Genomic DNA, 17,907 nt, shown 5'->3' with positions numbered 1-17,907 from the left:
TTTTGTTGTTGTTGTTTCTCCAGCTTCAGTATCTTCAAGCTCTTAGACCCCCTGGAAGATCGATGTGTCTCTGTAATCTGACAGTCATGTTGAGTCATGTTAATTGGGTTTCTTCGTTTGTTTTTCTATGGTGTGGAAATGCATCGTCACACTCTCTGTGTTGAGATTGTATTACTTTCAGCCAGTGTTTATATATCATTTGATTTTAAAGTTGCCTTGGTACGGTTAATGTTGCATTATTTTCTTGTCAACTTAAAGTTATAAGATGACTTATTTTAAAATGTGAAAATAAAGAAGATGAATTGATAAAGTCTCGATGCACTCTTTTTTTTTTTTAAGTCTGCAAAATTCAATTTAGGATCTAAAAATGCCTTGTGCCTAGGCATACGTTTGTGAACCTCACTGTAGGGAGAAAATAACATTGACCCTTTCTTTGTTAAGAATAGCTCATTACAGTTTAAAACCAAAATAATAAAAATAATTATATATTCCTAGTTCTCAAATGTAGTTCTACAACATGACTATGAAAATTGTAGAGTCGCACTTGAAGGCATCAAAACTATGAATTAACACACGTGGAATTATATCTGGAATTATAAACATAACAAAAAAGTGTGAAACAACTGAAAATGTGTCATATTGTAGGTTCTTCAAAGTAGCCACCTTTTGCTTTGATTTCTGCTTTGCACACTCTTGGCATTCTCTTGATGAGCTTCAAGAGGTAGTCACCTGAAATGGTCTTCCAACAGTCTTGAAGGAGTTCCCCGAGAGATGCTTAGCACTTGTTGGCCCTTTTGCCTTCAGTCTGCGCTCCAGCTCACCCCTAAACCATCTCGATTGGGTTCAGGTCCGGTGACTGTGGAGGCCAGGTCATCTGGCGCAGCACCCCATCACTCTCCTTCTTGGTCAAATAGCCCTTGATGCCTTCAGTGTGACTCTACAATTTTCATAGTCATGAAAATAAAGAAAACTCTTTGAATGAGAAGGTGTGTCCAAACTTTTGGTCTGTACTGTATATATATATATATATATATAAATCACCCTAAAAATAACACTACTAAATAATTATTTTTATTTGTTTATTAATTTAACAACTAGTCAAATTTTTGCTTGTGTCACAAGATATAAACTAAACCCTCGTCTACAATTCTGTGAATTTGGATATTAAAAAAAATTACTTTTTTTTTTCTTCACCAAACTTGGTCCTTAATGTAGGCTACAACCCTTTCACGCATACTGGTCACTACAGTGGACAGCTATTAAAAAAGCATTTTCTTGAATTTGCACGGGTTTTTATGGCAAAGTTGCAGATCAGCCTCTTCATTGGATCCTGGTGCATCATCCTATAAATTGCAACCAAGTGGCAAGCCTTTGTGTTTCAATTTTTTCCCCCTCCAAACCAAGATGGCCAAGGGTCAGTCAGACATGCAAAGTTGCTCCAGAATATCCACCCATTCCTTCTATCCTAGGAGACTCTTGTAGGTAAAAAAAATATTGCAGCATTCAATATCTAATGAGTCATATCACAGTAAAATTTTCCAAGTTTTGATTTTAGATTGAGAGAAAACTCTGATTAATCACGTCCACTGTAGTGGACGTCATGCATGCAATGGCTATATTTCAGCTACAATTCATAATTATAATGTGAATATTGTTTTTGAAATTTAAAACTTAAAAACTTAATATGCATTGAATTTTTCTACTGTAAATAAATGTATTTGTATTATTAGAATGTAATTTTCACTGACATCGAAAAAAGTCATGTGCTTACATAATGTATGACACTTGTAATGCATTACTTGTTAGATCAAAAAGTAATCTGATTTTATAATGCATGTTATTGTAATGCGTTTTTTTACTAATAACATCAAAAAGTAATCTGATTACGTAATGCATGTTACTTTTAATGCGTTTCTTTACTCATAACATCAAAAAGTAATCTGATTAGGTAATGCATGTTACTTGTAATGCGTTTCCTTTCTCATAACATCAAAAAGTAATCTGATTATGTAATGTGCGTTATTGTAATGCGTTTTTTTACTCATAACATCAAAAAGTAATCTGATTACGTAATGCATGTTACTTGTAATGCGTTTCTTTACTTGTTACATCAAAAAGTAATCTGATTAGGTAATGCACATTACTTGTAGTTAATTACTTGTTAGATCAAAAAGTAATCTGATTAGGTAATGCATGTTACTTGTAGTTAATTACTTGTTAGATCAAAAAGTAATCTGATTGGGTAATGCATGTACTTGTAACACATTACTTTACTTGTAACATAAAAAAAGTAATCTGAATGGGTTATGCATGTTACTTGTAATGCGTTTCCCCCAACACTGATCATTTCAGATGAGATTGAAAAAACGTATCGCTAGGTTTTCTCAGAGGAGGGCTATGATAGAAATGTGCATGTCCATCTTGAACATAATCAGAATTATCAGCTAATAAGGGTAAATCTCCATACTCTGGTGCACTGGAGGGAGCATCTGAGTGGTTTCCACAGTTGTACCTTGACAGGCTGTAGAAAATTCTGATGGAATCACGTCCTCATGTTCTGATATCATAGATACGCGAAGTGCAACTTGTATGAAGTTGTATGAAGCCATTGCAATATTTTGCATTTATATTTTTTGTATATATTTTATAGTTTTCACATTATTTGATATAATTGCATTGATTAGTTTGTTAAATTCACATACTTTATCTGTTTGATTATTGTCTTATATTTAATACAGTATATCTTCAGTTTAAACCAACCGCATGCTGTCCACTCAAGTGGACATCTAAAGATCTCTTTGAAAAATTTGTAAAAAAAATAAAATAAAAATCAATTCTTGTTTTTCATGCCCTAAGAGCAATAAAAACACATAGGAAAAAAATCCTGACTGAGGTTATCATAATTCATGCATGAAAGGGTTAAACTCTCAGAAAGCCATTCAGCAGATATAAAAATGTGTATCTTGTATCTTGTGAGCACAACATCTAAAATTAAATGAACTAAGTACAATTAAGGAAAATAACCTAAGATCTCTGCAACTGTTGTCGATGAAGATGCTTTGGCCACAAAAAAAAAAAAAAACTGTGCAAGACATCTAAAGGACTTATTCATAGCTCATTCATGTTCTCAACAATTGTGATTTAAAACCAGATAACTGCTGCTGTTTGCATTAATATTTGCAAGTTTACAAGAAGAAAAAAAGTCACACAAAATTGCTGATTGTCCTTTATGTTCGACAGAGGGAGACAACTCTGCGTCTGCCTCTCTGTAACTGCACTCTCAGCCTCACACAGACTATAATGACTGTATATTACAGATTCAAGATTTTCCCATGATTTATATTTAAATATTTATATTAAACGAAACCATTACTCAAATCACCAATTAATAAAATCCCCCACATTCTGAGGCGATACAACTTCTCTGTTTCATTTTTATGTATTTCTTTTTTGTAGATGTTGTATAATTGCCTGCTGTGCCCAGCTGATGGATTGGCCTTCATTCGCTTCTCGAGCACTTCCTGCTGTAACAGTTTCGAGTGGTCGCTCTTCTGAGCTTCAGGAAACTGCTCCAGTCTGCCTCTCTCTTCAGCTCCACTCACATGACAACTAACTGTGGACATAACACACATGGTAAGGCCAGCTCGATTCTCTTTTAGAGAAAATACCGTGAATAGAATATTTTCAAACCGCCTATTGAATTATTAGACGACTGCTGAGGAATCAGTTAATTATGATAGCCTACTGATATATCATAAAGTTGATCAGATCTGAAATTTAAATAGTCGCTTCACATGTTTTAAGGTGTATTATTATTGTTGTTGTTGTTGTTGTTGTTTACATCCATTTAAAAAGCGGGCTGTAGTGCTCGGGCTGTGTCTCAAAACATCATTTTTGGTCACATCATCAGCAGCAGCAGAGACCCTCGGATACCGTGTGTGTGCTCTTTAGTTCCTCACAGATCACCACAGATCACCCCTAAATCACCATTAACCCTAAACTAGCTCACACTGCGTTGTCTTGTTTCATGATTTTCATTTAATTTTTTTTTGGTCACACTCAAATTCTCGCTATTAACAAACCATTAACTACGACTTTTGCCTCTGTAAACTGCCAATTTACTGGTCATTAATAGTTAAGTTTTGTTATTGGGATGTAGAATATGGTCTTGCGGAATATGTGCTCTATAAGTACTGGTAAACATCAAGTATGTTAACTATAGGCATGCTAGAAAACAGCTAGTTAATATTGAGAATTGGTCCCCATACTAAAGTGTTACCTTTTTTCTACACTGAATACCTTTCACACATTTCAACTTCCTTTCGAAGTGATGATGTAAAATATCACTTAGCCTAACCCTGAGTCGAAATCTGCCTACTGTGAAAGCCTGTAAAGATGTGCTTTCCTCGTATCTTTTCACATCTTTTCAATAGATTGATATCTGGATCTGTTAAGTGCATGCTATGCTTCGAGAAGAGAGAAATTAGAGCGAAGTTTTGCGTCGATATAGTGTCAAATCAAATTGTGGTGTACTGTAATAAATCATAGTTTTGTTTATTGATGCAGACTTTATCAATGGACAGCAATGACCATAGACTGCAGATGCGCTGATTAGTGGTCAGTCATGGGTTTTTCTGATTTTTAAAACTAGATTTGAGTGATAATCTCATGCCTCAGTTGAAGACGTCACACTGAAATTCTCATACGAATGAAAAACGTGTCTCTAAAATTAAGAACGCCGACTTTAGTGTGATTTCAAAGCATGAATGATATAATTGTTTGGATTGTGGCTAGAACAGTTAAGAAAAGGCTTTCATTTTTCTTTTGTCACTGACATGGGTTGCATTTTTAGCAGAGAATGCAGCTGATTGGTTGGCGTCTGACTGTCGTCTCTATGACAACCACTGCTGAGTGATGTGCTGTGTGAAGGTGTGCGGTTTTAGGCACTTCCTGTGCCTCACTATTGTTCTGAATCTGCTGCTCACTTCTGAAACAGTTCGTGACAGTTCATTATCTTCCCCGCAACGTCTGATGTCTTTGAGTTATTCTTTCAAAACACAATGCAGATTGACAGATGCATGCGTAATCATTTAAAATGATGCATGCACGTCACATTTTAGGAAGAAGGTCATCTAATTGGAGACATTCGAAGCTCAGTCCTAATCAGGGAACGAGATGCAGTGATGACAATATGTGGTTCTGAGGTCTGTTATACTCACACAGCGATGGCATACTTCTGCTAAAAACTTCTGCCTTCCACAACTGATTTTGATCAATGCCTATTTTTGGAGGATCAACAGTGTATTCTATTACAGGTGTCAGGTTCAATACAAATTAATCTCTATCGATAGCATCTGTGGCCCTACTGTCGAGTACAGTCTACACTTTTGGTTTAAGATGGTGTTTAAACAAGGAAACAATAGTTTACCTTACCAGCTATTTGAATAAACAAGTATTCAAAAATGTATTTTGAGCCTTAAATGCTTTCTTCTGTGTGTCCATCTATCCGCTCTTCACAGTTCTTCTGTAGTAGTTACTCAAGTCAGTCAATTTGATATTTGTTGGATGTGTTTTTTTTTTAAAGTTCACACCTGCTCTGTAGCCTGTATGCACACTTTTTCTGTTATAATTGTGTGGTAAAGCACCCACTAGGTCAAATGTTGTTTAGATGGATGTTTAATGTGACAGAAGCCATCAGAGCTAAAACGGTGTCATGTACTGTTTGGCCCAGTTTCTCTCAAAAGAAGCACAGCACAAACCAGCGCCGAACACAACATCAAACCATCTAACTGTGTGAATGATTAACTCTGAATGGTCATTTCCTTCACCGCGTTCGTCTACTACTTACTGAAGCATATTCTTTTATATATATTTCATTTTGATTAGCTGAGAAGGCTCGACATTAACACTATCCAGAGTAAAAACTGTCACGCTGCTACTACGTTAAACTGTAAACAAGTGAAATCTATACGGTAAAAAGGGCAAGTGTAGTTGAACGTTACTGTAAAACATATAATAGCAACATTTTAAATATTAAATATATCCAGTTAAATAAAACAACATGTTTCATAAACTTGCAAAGTGTTAATCTATTACTAAAATATGTGTTTTATTTTTATAATATGTGGGCAACCACTTTAAAAACACAGGCGATAAAGATTAAGCCACATGATTAATCAGAGTTCATCACAAGTAGTTTTCCCTTAATCTGAACTAGATACTAAGTAGTACACTATGTTATGCACACAAATACAAAACACCATTATGGTAATAAACATTAAACAATATAAAATGTAACATGTTCATAACTGATAACAAAAAAGAAGAGTCATCAAATGTGATCTGTCGCACAGAGGGTTCAGGAAATGTCAAAATGCGTTTTTTCACTGTAAGTTGTATGATGAATAGCAGTAACAGTATAACTTTAACATTATTTTACTGTAAAAATGCATTAGATCTATTACAGTTTTCACTATACGGAGTAAGGCAACTTAACGTTAACAGGTTTTTACATTTACATAGCTCAGATGAGAATTGATTGTATTTCTTTACAGGAGGAAAATGTGGATGTCAAGGCCCTCCGGGCCAGATTTCACGCTCGGTTAGAGATGCAAGCTTCCGGAGGTGGATCTGCAGGCAAATCTCACACGGTTGGTGCGCTGTCGGAGTCTCTTACCAATGGAGCTCTCCGAAACAAGACTTCAGCTGTGCCTCCCAGACCAGTCTTTCCTCTGAACGCTCATAGTGAACCAGAGATGTTTCATTCGGGTCCTCAGGGAGTCTTCCCAAGACCTCATCCCTCTCATCGTTTGGGAGCCCAGGACAGTCCTAAAACGCCCCCTATGGAGGCCAACGTGCCGAGCAGAGTCAAGCTGACAGGAGAACTTCTTCAGCGCAAGATACTTCAACAGCCCGGCGACACGAAAGCTTCTCCACCGCTCAAACCACCGCTGCCGAGCCAGAGGAGCATGTCAGATATAACACCGCTAAGAAAGCCGCTTCCCAATGTCGGCCCGCGGCCCTCGAAACCAAAACGCCCTCCGTCTGTAAACCTGGATCACTTACGAAAAAAAGCTCCCGTTGTTCTTCCCAAAAGAAACACAGATCTCCAAAGCTCTAAAGGTAGGAGCCAAACAAATGCCTTTTTCAGTCTACATACAAATCAGTAATACAAATACATCACTCATCAATAAATATTTGCATTTATATGACCTAATGCAGACTAACAGGAATTTATAATGTTAACTGTTGTCCACAGACTTTTTCCATGCCATGTTAGGCGAGACGTGTGTACGTAACAAGAATGAACATTAGCATGTTTAATTCAGTATTTATGATGTATTTTGTGTAGGACCGCCTTGGCCACCAAACAAACCCAGCCAGATGACATCACCGTTTTCTGAATTGTGAGTAATACGTGGTTTCCACATCTGATCTGCATCTCTAAATTATAAAGAGGAATCATTCTGAGTTGCACCGAACAACTTCTTGCATTCTGTTGTATCGCTTGATGCGTGCATCACACAGAGCGGTCTTTCACCCTGGAAGTATGTGGGTGCAATGCATGCACTGTGGCATTTCCTGACTCTTTTTGTAGATTCTTATGATAGCATGTATTGCGTGGCATAATGGTTATTTATAATTGCTGCTGTTAGGTATGTTTGCTGTTATTGAGTCTGATAGGGTTACTAACTAACTCTCATTTCCATGTGTTGTGTGGATCAGAGACGTGGACCCCCAAGAATACTATGATGACATCAGCGCATTCCCACCACCTCCCACACCTCATAAGCCAAGAGGTAAACGTGAATTTAGTTTTCAGCTGGTGGGTTATAAAGCAGATGAAAAAGAAGATCAGAATATCATAGGGGCGTGAGGGAGGGCTTTTTTAAATCGTGCCTGCTGGAAACCGCATAGCAATGAGCTGAAAATAAACCATAGCAGCCACAAAGCAGTGCCTTGGTGACCATTCACAGCAACCAAGCACTATGGTGGACATTGCATGGACAATGTGACCCTGGACCCATCTTCTGAAAGTTGAATAAATAGTTGATTTCAATTGATGATTGGTTTGTTAGGATCGGACAAACTAGAACATTTGAAAATCTGGAATCTGAGGGTGCAAAAAAATCTTCTTAGCAATGCATATTGCTAATCAAAAATTAAGTTTTGTTATATTTACTATAGGAAATGTACTAAATATCTTCATGGAACATGATCTTTACTTTACTGTATTGTTGCTATTGCTAGAAGTATACGCCTGCAACAAACGGTATTTGTGGTCCAGGGTCACATATAATCTAGCGTTTGTTTCAAATGTTTTTTTTTTTTTTCTTTTCTATGTGAAGCAGACTTGTTACCATAAAAACATTCACTGTTTTTGTCCTTTCATATTATAGACTCATGGATAGACGGATTCCCTTCTCAGAATGAGGTCAGTCTGTTAATTTTAACGGTTAATTTTGAGTTTATGTGTTTCAGAACAAGTGAAAGACAGGATGTATATTTAAGGGTCATTCTGTAACCACCTGTGACTGTGACACTCGATCTGATGTGTTTTTTGTTTCTTGTTTTTTGCATTGTAGGACAGCGATCAAGAAATCTATGAAGACCCAGACAGGTAAATCATATTAATGTTCATTTACAATGCAAAGTTCCCTAAACTAAACTACAACAATGGCTTGTTCAGAAATGTGCATTTTTATGATGCCCTAAACATGAGCACATTTACACTGCATAGCTTGCTCTATAATAACTTTGTCATTTGCATATAGAAATATGGTACCTAGAAACATGATACAGTGATACTTTATCAGTTATTAGAGGATACTAGCTTAGCCAAATCAAGTATGTAAGCTTATTTCCCCTATTTTACATATATATATATATATATATATATGTAAACTAACACTCACTTGACCTGTTAATCTTTATCAAAAGTATATGTGATCTTCTTTGCAAATATTAAAATTAATGTACTGTGCATTGCAATGATGCTAAATTCATTTGTAGCATTCTTAATAATTTTAGTTTTTAGTGTTTTATTTTTTAACTTCCACTATACTTTTCAAAAGTTGAAAAGTTTAATATATTAATGATTTTATTCACCAAGGATGCTTTAAATTATTGAAATGACAATAAAGAAATTTACAATTTTATAATTTACAATTTAAAAAAATTCTAATTTAAATAAATCCTGTTCATTTTAACTTTTTAAATGTATCAGTTTCCACAGAAAAAAATCATAAGCTAGATAATAATAATAAAGAGGAAAGAAAAAATGTATGCAACATTGATAATAATATATATATATATTAATGTGTCAAATCAGCAGGAATTAATTACATTAAAAAATATTAAAATACAAATTATTTCATTTAAAGTGTGATCTTTCACAATATTGCTGTTTTTACTGTTTTTTTTTTTTCCTCATCAAATAAATTGAGCCTTGATGAGCATATACCAAACTTTTGGAATGTAGTGTATTTAGACAAAATAGTTCAGAATTTGAGATTTGTGAATTTATGGGTAATTGGCCATAAAATTAAATGAATCACTGGGCTTCTTTTTATCTGCAATAATTTTGTGCACAAGAGTAAATCTGTGTCTAAAAAGTACAGTAGCAAAAATACTGTTTCCTGTTTCATTTTTAAGGTGGATCAAGCAAAACAAGTTTTAAGTACAAGAATTCTTGACTATTATTATAAATGCATTCTATAGAGGATCTCATAATCTTTCCATAATGTATCAGTTACTGGAAGAAAATCTCTCTTGTTATATCCAGATGTTGTAGCCACAGACTGCAGAATTGTCACTAAAATTATAAAAGCAAAGGTTATACTCTAAAAACAGCAGTGTGAACATTCATGAGAATTTCTCTTTTTGGATTCCACCGAAGAAAGAAAGTCACTCTGGTTCCTTTCATTTCAACCGTATTTCTGTATGTTGCAGACCTGTTCCTGTTGAGAGAAAAGTATTGAAAGAGACTAAAAAGACAGAGCTAGACAAGAAAGAACTGAAGGAAAAACAGAAGTTGGAAAATGAGTATAGAAAGAAATTTAAGGTAAGCCTTTTGTATATGTTGAAGCTAAATAAGGGGATCATACATGTGTTTTAGCCTGATTCCTACAGATATTAGCATGTAAATAATTGTGTTTGTGTGCATAGCTGAATGGACCTATTGAGGTGATCCACATGGCTCGTGTAAGAGAGGACTGGCAGGGCGGGAAGAGTGACCTGAGTGTGCGACAGGGAGAGAACGTGGAGATTATCCGCGTGAACAACAACCCTGGGGGGAAATGGCTGGCACGAAACCTGAAGGGCAACAGTAAGTCAAATACTGTGACATGCTCTCGATAAACCACAGAAAATCGTTTTGACTAGTTCCTTAATTTCTGAAGACAAACACATGAGGTTTACAGCAGTGCACTTACGACAGAAGTCTATGACGCAAGACATTCAGCAGAGGAAGTGAATTCAGCTTTCTGATTTAAATCAGAAGTGTGCTGCTTGTTTTCATCATTTCAGAAGTGAGGGAGAAAGAATATCAATTATATACAGTACCAAGTCCTATTCTATTCTATTCTATTCTACAGTCCATGGTTCTGTAAAGAAATAAAATCACTTAAACCACATTATTGCAAAGAAATATGTCATGGTAAGGAGACCTTATATCAATAGGATACAATAGATTTTAAGGAAATTTAGTGTCATTTAGGTTTGAGTGACTTTTTTATTTCTTTTTCATGATCTTTATAACTTTTTTTATTGTCTGGCTGGTTTTATGGCTGCTTCTATTTTCTGGATACAAGTCTTCCCCGTACATTTTCTTCTTTTCATTTTCACTTGAATATATGTCAAGATATGGAATTAAGGATTTGTCACTACTTGGATTTAATCTCAATCCAAATTTTTTATTTAATGATCCTTTTCACATAAATGTATATCAAAATATAGACGAAAGGATGTCATTACATCCATTTCATTGCTATCTCAGTCTCTGCCCTATATTTTTTTGTTTCAATCAGATGCATAGGACAATATAGAAATATTTGTCTCTGCTTCCATTACATTGTAACTTCAATTTATAATAAAGCATATTCTAACCCAGAGTATTCCTATAAAGTCAATAGCAGCACAATAACGACTTTGCTTGACGTTTTATAAAAGGGATAGTCCAACCAGAAATGAAAATTCTGTCATGAATTATTCACCCTCATGTCCTTCAAAATCCATAAAATGCTCATTCATTTTCTTAAATTAAGATACAACTCGAATTCCGGAAAAGTTGGGACGTTTTTTAAATTTTAATAAAATGAAAACTAAAGGAATTTCAAATCAAATGAGCCAATATTTTATTCACAATAGAACATAGATAACGTAGCAAATGTTTAAAGTGAGAAATTTTACACTTTTATCCACTTAATGAGCTCATTTAAAATTTAATGCCTGCTACAGGTCTCAAAAAAGTTGGCACGGGGGCAACAAATGGCTAAAAAAGCAAGCAGTTTTGAAAAGATTCAGCTGGGAGAACATCTAGTGATTAATTAAGTTAATTGATATCAGGTCTGTAACATGATTAGCTATAAAAGCTTTGTCTTAGAGAAGCAGAGTCTCTCAGAAGTAAAGATGGGCAGAGGCTCTCCAATCTGTGAAAGACTGCGTAAAAAAATTGTGGAAAACTTTAAAAACAATGTTCCTCAACGTCAAATTGCAAAGGCTTTGCAAATCTCATCATCTACAGTGCATAACATCATCAAAAGATTCAGAGAAACTGGAGAAATCTGTGTGCGTAAGGGACAAGGCCGGAGACCTTTATTGGATGCCCGTGGTCTTCGGGCTCTCAGACGACACTGCATCACTCATCGCATGATTGTGTCAATGACATTACTAAATGGGCCCAGGAATACTTTCAGAAACCACTGTCGGTAAACACAATCCGCCGTGCCATCAGCAGATGCCAACTAAAGCTCTATCATGCAAAAAGGAAGCCATATGTGAACATGGTCCAGAAGCGCCGTCGTGTCCTGAGGGCCAAGGCTCATTTAAAATGGACTATTTCAAAGTGGAATAGTGTTTTATGGTCAGACGAGTCCAAATTTGACATTCTTGTTGGAAATCACGGACGCCGTGTCCTCCGGGCTAAAGAGGAGGGAGACCTTCCAGCATGTTCCAGCGTTCAGTTCAAAAGCCAGCATCTCTGATGGTATGGGGGTGCATAAGTGCATACGGTATGGGCAGCTTGCATGTTTTGGAAGGCTCTGTGAATGCTGAAAGGTATATAAAGGTTTTAGAGCAACATATGCTTCCCTCCAAACAACGTCTATTTCAGGGAAGGCCTTGTTTATTTCAGCAGGACAATGCAAAACCACATACTGCAGCTATAACAACAGCATGGCTTCGTCGTAGAAGAGTCCGGGTGCTAACCTGGCCTGCCTGCAGTCCAGATCTTTCACCTATAGAGAACATTTGGCGCATCATTAAACGAAAAATACGTCAAAGACGACCACGAACTCTTCAGCAGCAGGAAATCTATATAAGCCAAGAATGGGACCAAATTCCAACAGCAAAACTCCAGCAACTCATAGCCTCAATGCCCAGACGTCTTCAAACTGTTTTGAAAAGAAAAGTAGATGCTACACCATGGTAAACATGCCCCGTCCCAACTATTTTGAGACCTGTAGCAGAAATCAAAATTGAAATGAGCTCATTTTGTGCATAAAATTGTAAACTTTCTCAGTTTAAACATTTGCTATGTTATCTATGTTCTATTGTGAATAAAATATTGGCTCATGTGAGTTGAAAGTCTTTTAGTTTTCATTTTATTAAAATTTAAAAAACGTCCCAACTTTTTCCGGAATTCGGGTTGTATTTTTGATGAAATCCGAGAGCTTTCTGACCCTCCATAGACTGCAACATGACTACCACATTCAAGGCCCAGTAAGATAGTAAGGACATCGGTAAAATAGTGTCAGTCATCGTGCGTTCACAATAGTACCATGCATGTGCATTCATCTGCATGCAAACAAGACTCAGCAAATTCAGGTCTTTCAAGAAACCTTTGCATAAAATAGTATTTTTCATTTCTTTGCGCACAAAAGGTATTTCTGTAGCTTCATTAAATTAAGGTCAAACCACTGATGTCACATGGCCTATTTTAACGATGTCTTTACCACCTTTCTGGGCCTTGTACATGGTAGTTGCTTTGCTGTCTATGGAGGGTCAGAAAGCTCTCGGATTTCATCAAAACTATCTTAATTTGTGTTTTGAAGATGAATGAATGTCTTGTGGATTTTGAAGGACATGAGGGTGAGTAATTAATGACTACATTTACATTTTTGGGTGAACTATCCCTTTAAGAAAATTTCAACCATAGTTGTTATTGTGCTGCTATAGACTTTATAGGAATATTCTGGGTTAGAATATGCTTTAATATAAGTAGAAGTTGCAATGTAATGGAATCAGAGATAGACATTTCCATAATGTGCCAATGACCGAATTTTCATGTTTGAATGAACTACCCCTTTAATGAGGATAGAAAACAAGAGTATTCATAAAGTTATGAGTATGCGTTTACTGTTGCAGTCGGCTACATCAGTAACTCCTGTGTGGATGTGGATTATGAAGAAGTGAAGCGGAAATTCCGTGAAGCCACATCCTCCATCCACCCTTCTGGAGTCCGGCCTATCAACCCAGAAGTATACGATGATATCGGATCCAACGACCAGCTGGACAGGTGAGACCCCAAGCCTCATTCTGAGGGCACACCGAGGGCATTTTATTATCATCAGCTCACATTCTGTTGTTTTTTCTTTCTGTTTTCAGCAGTTTTCACAGCGATGGTGAGTAATCCTATACAGACTTCTACTTTTTGAGAGGTGATTTTTCATTTTTCTGCACTGGACTGATAAGCATGTGCTCTGCTTCTCTCAGATTTGTATGATGACGTGGATCGGGAAGAGTTTCCCCCTCCTCCCCCAGAGATCAGGTGCTCTTAATTAAATTTTTTATAAGAAGAGTAACAAATATTAAATTTCACACAAGTGAAAATGAGGTTATGAGGGATCAGATGTACAGTTTAGTGTTAATCACTGAGCTACAAAATACAAATATTAAATTTGAAATGATTTAGGACATAGAACATTACTGCCTCATTTTCATTCATTTTATGTCAAATCAAATATAACCTGACTAAAGGTGCGGTCACAATCACCATCGTTTGGGGAATTCTTGCAAGCGAAATCCAGTTATTTCATTAGGAATCAACGCAGGTGGGATTTTCACTCAAGGGTGAACAGTTTCCAAGTGTTAAACAACAGAAAGCCACTAGGTTTAAAAGTCATGTCTGTGTGATTGATGCACATACGTACACCTTTGACAGCAGACCATGAACTTTGTTTGCTCACAACACAAATTTCACTAATGTAACCGCATCTTAAAGTCTGTGTGTGTCTTAAACCCAATAATCACAGCAATTATGTAAATGTGCTTCTCTTTGCTATTTTTGTCTCATATTGTCCATACAAAAAGCTGCTGACGTGTCTCTCTTCAGCTTCATGCGCTTTGAACAAATGACAAACCCTCATATTTGAACTGTGTGTTAATGGATAACTGCCTGAAACTACAGAGAAAAAGAGGGCTTTGTCTTAGCTTCCCTAACCTGGAGATTTCTGTACTGATCATTAATCATCAAAATACTATTTTTAAGCAGTAAAGATGTATATCTTAATGTTTAACTTCAGAACAAAATTGTAATAATTTACAATCTCTTTTTTTTCTTGAAATGAACATCAAACCATGAATGGTGTTTTCTTTTATTTGTTTCTGTGCACTGTAGTGAACACCATATATGTGAGAATTAATAGCGTATGATTTGTTTAGCCACGACCCGATAAAGACCAAGCAGCGGGAGAAAGATGAGAAAGAATTTCGAAAGAAGTTCAAGGTGAATCTGTCTTTCTTTTGTCCATTTGTATAGAACAGATAAGCTTTGATTCTTGTTGATCATTGCCATGAGAAGATATCAGATATCCATAACTGTAGTAAAAATATCAAATATGTGAAACTATTTAACAGTTTGAAGGGCCCATCCGAGTTCTGTACACCATGATGGTGGATCCTAATGCCAATCTGAAGAAGGGTGGGAGCAAGAACCTGGATGTGGTCCGTGAAGAGATTCTCGATGTTATACAGGAGACCAACAAGAAGCATGTTCTTTGCCGTAATAGACAGGGGAAATGTGAGTCCCACACACCACCTGCCGGGAAATATATGTGTGCTATTCAAGCTCTGGCTTTGTTCTTCAGTTATTAAAACCCAGAGCACTGAGAAATAAAGATATCTGTTTCAAAATATGTGTGTTAAAGTAGTACAAGTAAAAACAGAAGTATAAAATTATTGATCAGTATTATTAATCAGATGCTTTTTCTCATTGCACAGTTGGATATGTCCCTTTGAATTACCTTATGCACGAGTATGTATTCATTTTAATTTTTAATTGAAATGCAGTAATAAAAATAATTCATATTTGCTTAAATGTGATCAAATCCTCTACTTCTATTTTCAGTGAGAATGAGGTTTATGATGACATTGATACTGCTTCAGGTACACACACACACACACATATAAACACACATATAATCTACATCAATTAGCTAATTTGATTTATTGTTTGTTTGTTTGCTTACTGGCAGATATATATGACAATGATGACAGCTGAGCTGCTTGAAGATGATGGTTATCATCAATGTGATTAAAAGTGTTTTCCCCTGAGAAAGCAGAAAGAGACTGGACGCCATTGAATGAGTGACGGACACGGTTTGAAGATGTTTGCTTTAGGAAAACTAAAGCTCAAATCTTTGTATATTGTAGAAATAAGTATCGCGGAACATTATAATTATTATACATTTTATGATTGAAACAATATTTTGTAAAGTGATGTTTTTATATATTTTTTTTTACTGTCATGTTTTTTTTTTTTTTACGTCACAATCCAAATCTGTTCAAATTCAAATTATTTGTTTGCTTGTTGTGATGCTAGTCTTTTCTTCTTCTTCTTCTTCTTTACAAACACTTTGAATGCAATGCTCCCTTCAACAGTAGAGTGTTGTCTTCGCCAGCACACTCAGCTATGATTGACAGGTGCAGTAGACACCTGTTTTTATACAGACTTTGGTAGACTCCTTGATGACGTCACAGCTGTACTGACATCGGCTCTTGACTGCTTTGGTCTGACGTGAAAATGAATAATTTCTTGTTCTAAGTCTACTTAGCTAACGCAAGACTGGTGTCAAAAATATGGATTTTTAACTAGTTTAGAAAGCAAAACAAGCATTTCATTTGTTTAATATGTTGTGCAAAGTCAGACATTTCGTCTTGGAAATCTGCAAAAGAGAAGCCTCTTTAGAGTTGAGTGTCTGTCTGAAGATGAGAGAGAACTGGACTAAAATCAATTCAGTCGAGGCCTTCATAAATGCCTTAAAGAATCATACAGAGGAAGAGATATTCATACACATATTCACTATATATACAACATTGTTTCATTTCAAGTCGGACATGACGAAAGAATCAATTCAGGATTCAATCTCTGAGTCGAATGAATTCTGTAAGCGCTCTGGCTGGTTGTGTAAATGATTCAATACGATGAACCGACTCTTAAGAGTCATTCGGGAATCGGACACTGGTCGATCAATGCATGTTTATATGTCAGATTTAGATTTGTGCCAATTAATAATTAAATAAAATAATGCACTCACCTTGATACAGCCAATCACAAACACGTGGTTAAAACGAAAACAAATGTCGACATCTCGTGGAACATCTGTGGAATTATTAAACTTATTAAACTAAACACACACATATATGGGTCACAGACGAAAAAGTGTTAAGCATAAAAAAGTGTAATATTGCTTTAAACTGTTGTAGCCCCCCCCATTTTGTTTTTGTTTTCTGAGCAAAAAATAAATATCATAGGCCTACATTTTCCCCTGATTTACAGAAGACACCCAGTAAAATGTCATTCAGTGTAACAATCTTGTCAGCCATATTTACAACAAAAATTAATTTATGACATATTAAAAGACTAATTACTTTCACCCCAAATACTAATGAGTTGTAATTTTACATTTTTAACATTTGCCACTATCCTTGGTTTTGCCCATTTGTCAGTAAGAATTTTGTACTAATTTAAAACACGATACAATTTAGTATGCTCCATTATTCTTTTAGATATTTTAATATGTACACGTCAGAATAAGCATGTTGTTTGAATTTTTGCATAAATATTGTGTTACACTGAATGACAATGTAACATTATTTCAACCAAATTTTGACATTTTATTCTCCAAAAACTTATTTGAACCCTTAAAAGTAGACATTTTACTTACATTTAATGTGCTTTCTATGGACACAAAATCACTTTTGTACAATTCTTTTGATGCGGACATTTTAATGTCTTTGACCCATATATATATATATATATATATATATATATATATATATATATATTTAAATATATATATATATATATATATATATATGTGTGTGTGTGTGTGTGTGTGTGTGTGTGTGTGTGTGTGTGTGTGTGTGTGTGTGTGTGTGTGTGTGTATAAAATTGCATAGTTTTACTTTTAAGCTGTGTAGCAGGCTTAGATGTGGACAACCATCCAGTAATAAATCTAATGCGTGGTTTATTTCGAAAGTAATAATCTCAGATTAACGATTAAATTCGGGTGAATTCTGGAACCTCTCTAGCTGGTTCTCTAATATGAACTAACTCATTTATATATTAATACTCCTAATAAATAATAAAAAATTGAAATGTACTCGCTGTCTGAAAAACACACGTCGCACGAGCGCCCTCTACTGGCATAAAACCAGGAACCTCAATATTTGGGCCACTTTTAAAAT

At 35.6% G+C, this 17,907-nt stretch overlaps 1 protein-coding gene across 2 annotated transcripts; it reads left to right on the top strand.

Moving 5' to 3' along the window:
- Positions 1-3,503: 3,503 nt before the first annotated feature.
- si:ch73-40i7.2 (FYN-binding protein 1) lies at positions 3,504-15,999 on the top strand. 2 transcript variants are annotated; one of them, XM_059538070.1, is made up of 16 exons: positions 3,504-3,633; positions 6,555-7,122; positions 7,352-7,406; positions 7,726-7,799; positions 8,400-8,434; positions 8,586-8,620; positions 9,970-10,063; positions 10,168-10,327; positions 13,585-13,735; positions 13,825-13,841; positions 13,933-13,987; positions 14,881-14,944; positions 15,076-15,238; positions 15,439-15,472; positions 15,566-15,603; positions 15,693-15,999. In XM_059538070.1, exons 1-16 carry the CDS (start codon positions 3,631-3,633, stop codon positions 15,716-15,718), a joined length of 1,572 nt encoding a protein of 523 aa, XP_059394053.1. In that variant the 5' UTR covers positions 3,504-3,630; the 3' UTR covers positions 15,719-15,999. The 2 variants fall into 2 exon arrangements, with proteins under 2 accessions (XP_059394053.1, XP_059394052.1); XM_059538069.1 differs by having other exon boundaries at positions 9,952-10,063; positions 15,693-15,998.
- The last annotated feature ends 1,908 nt before the right edge of the window (positions 16,000-17,907 follow it).

Source organism: Carassius carassius, chromosome 44 (assembly GCF_963082965.1).
Source record: "Carassius carassius chromosome 44, fCarCar2.1, whole genome shotgun sequence".
NCBI classification, from domain to species: Eukaryota; Metazoa; Chordata; class Actinopteri; order Cypriniformes; family Cyprinidae; genus Carassius; species Carassius carassius.
This window is presented reverse-complemented; position numbering and strand designations above follow the sequence as displayed.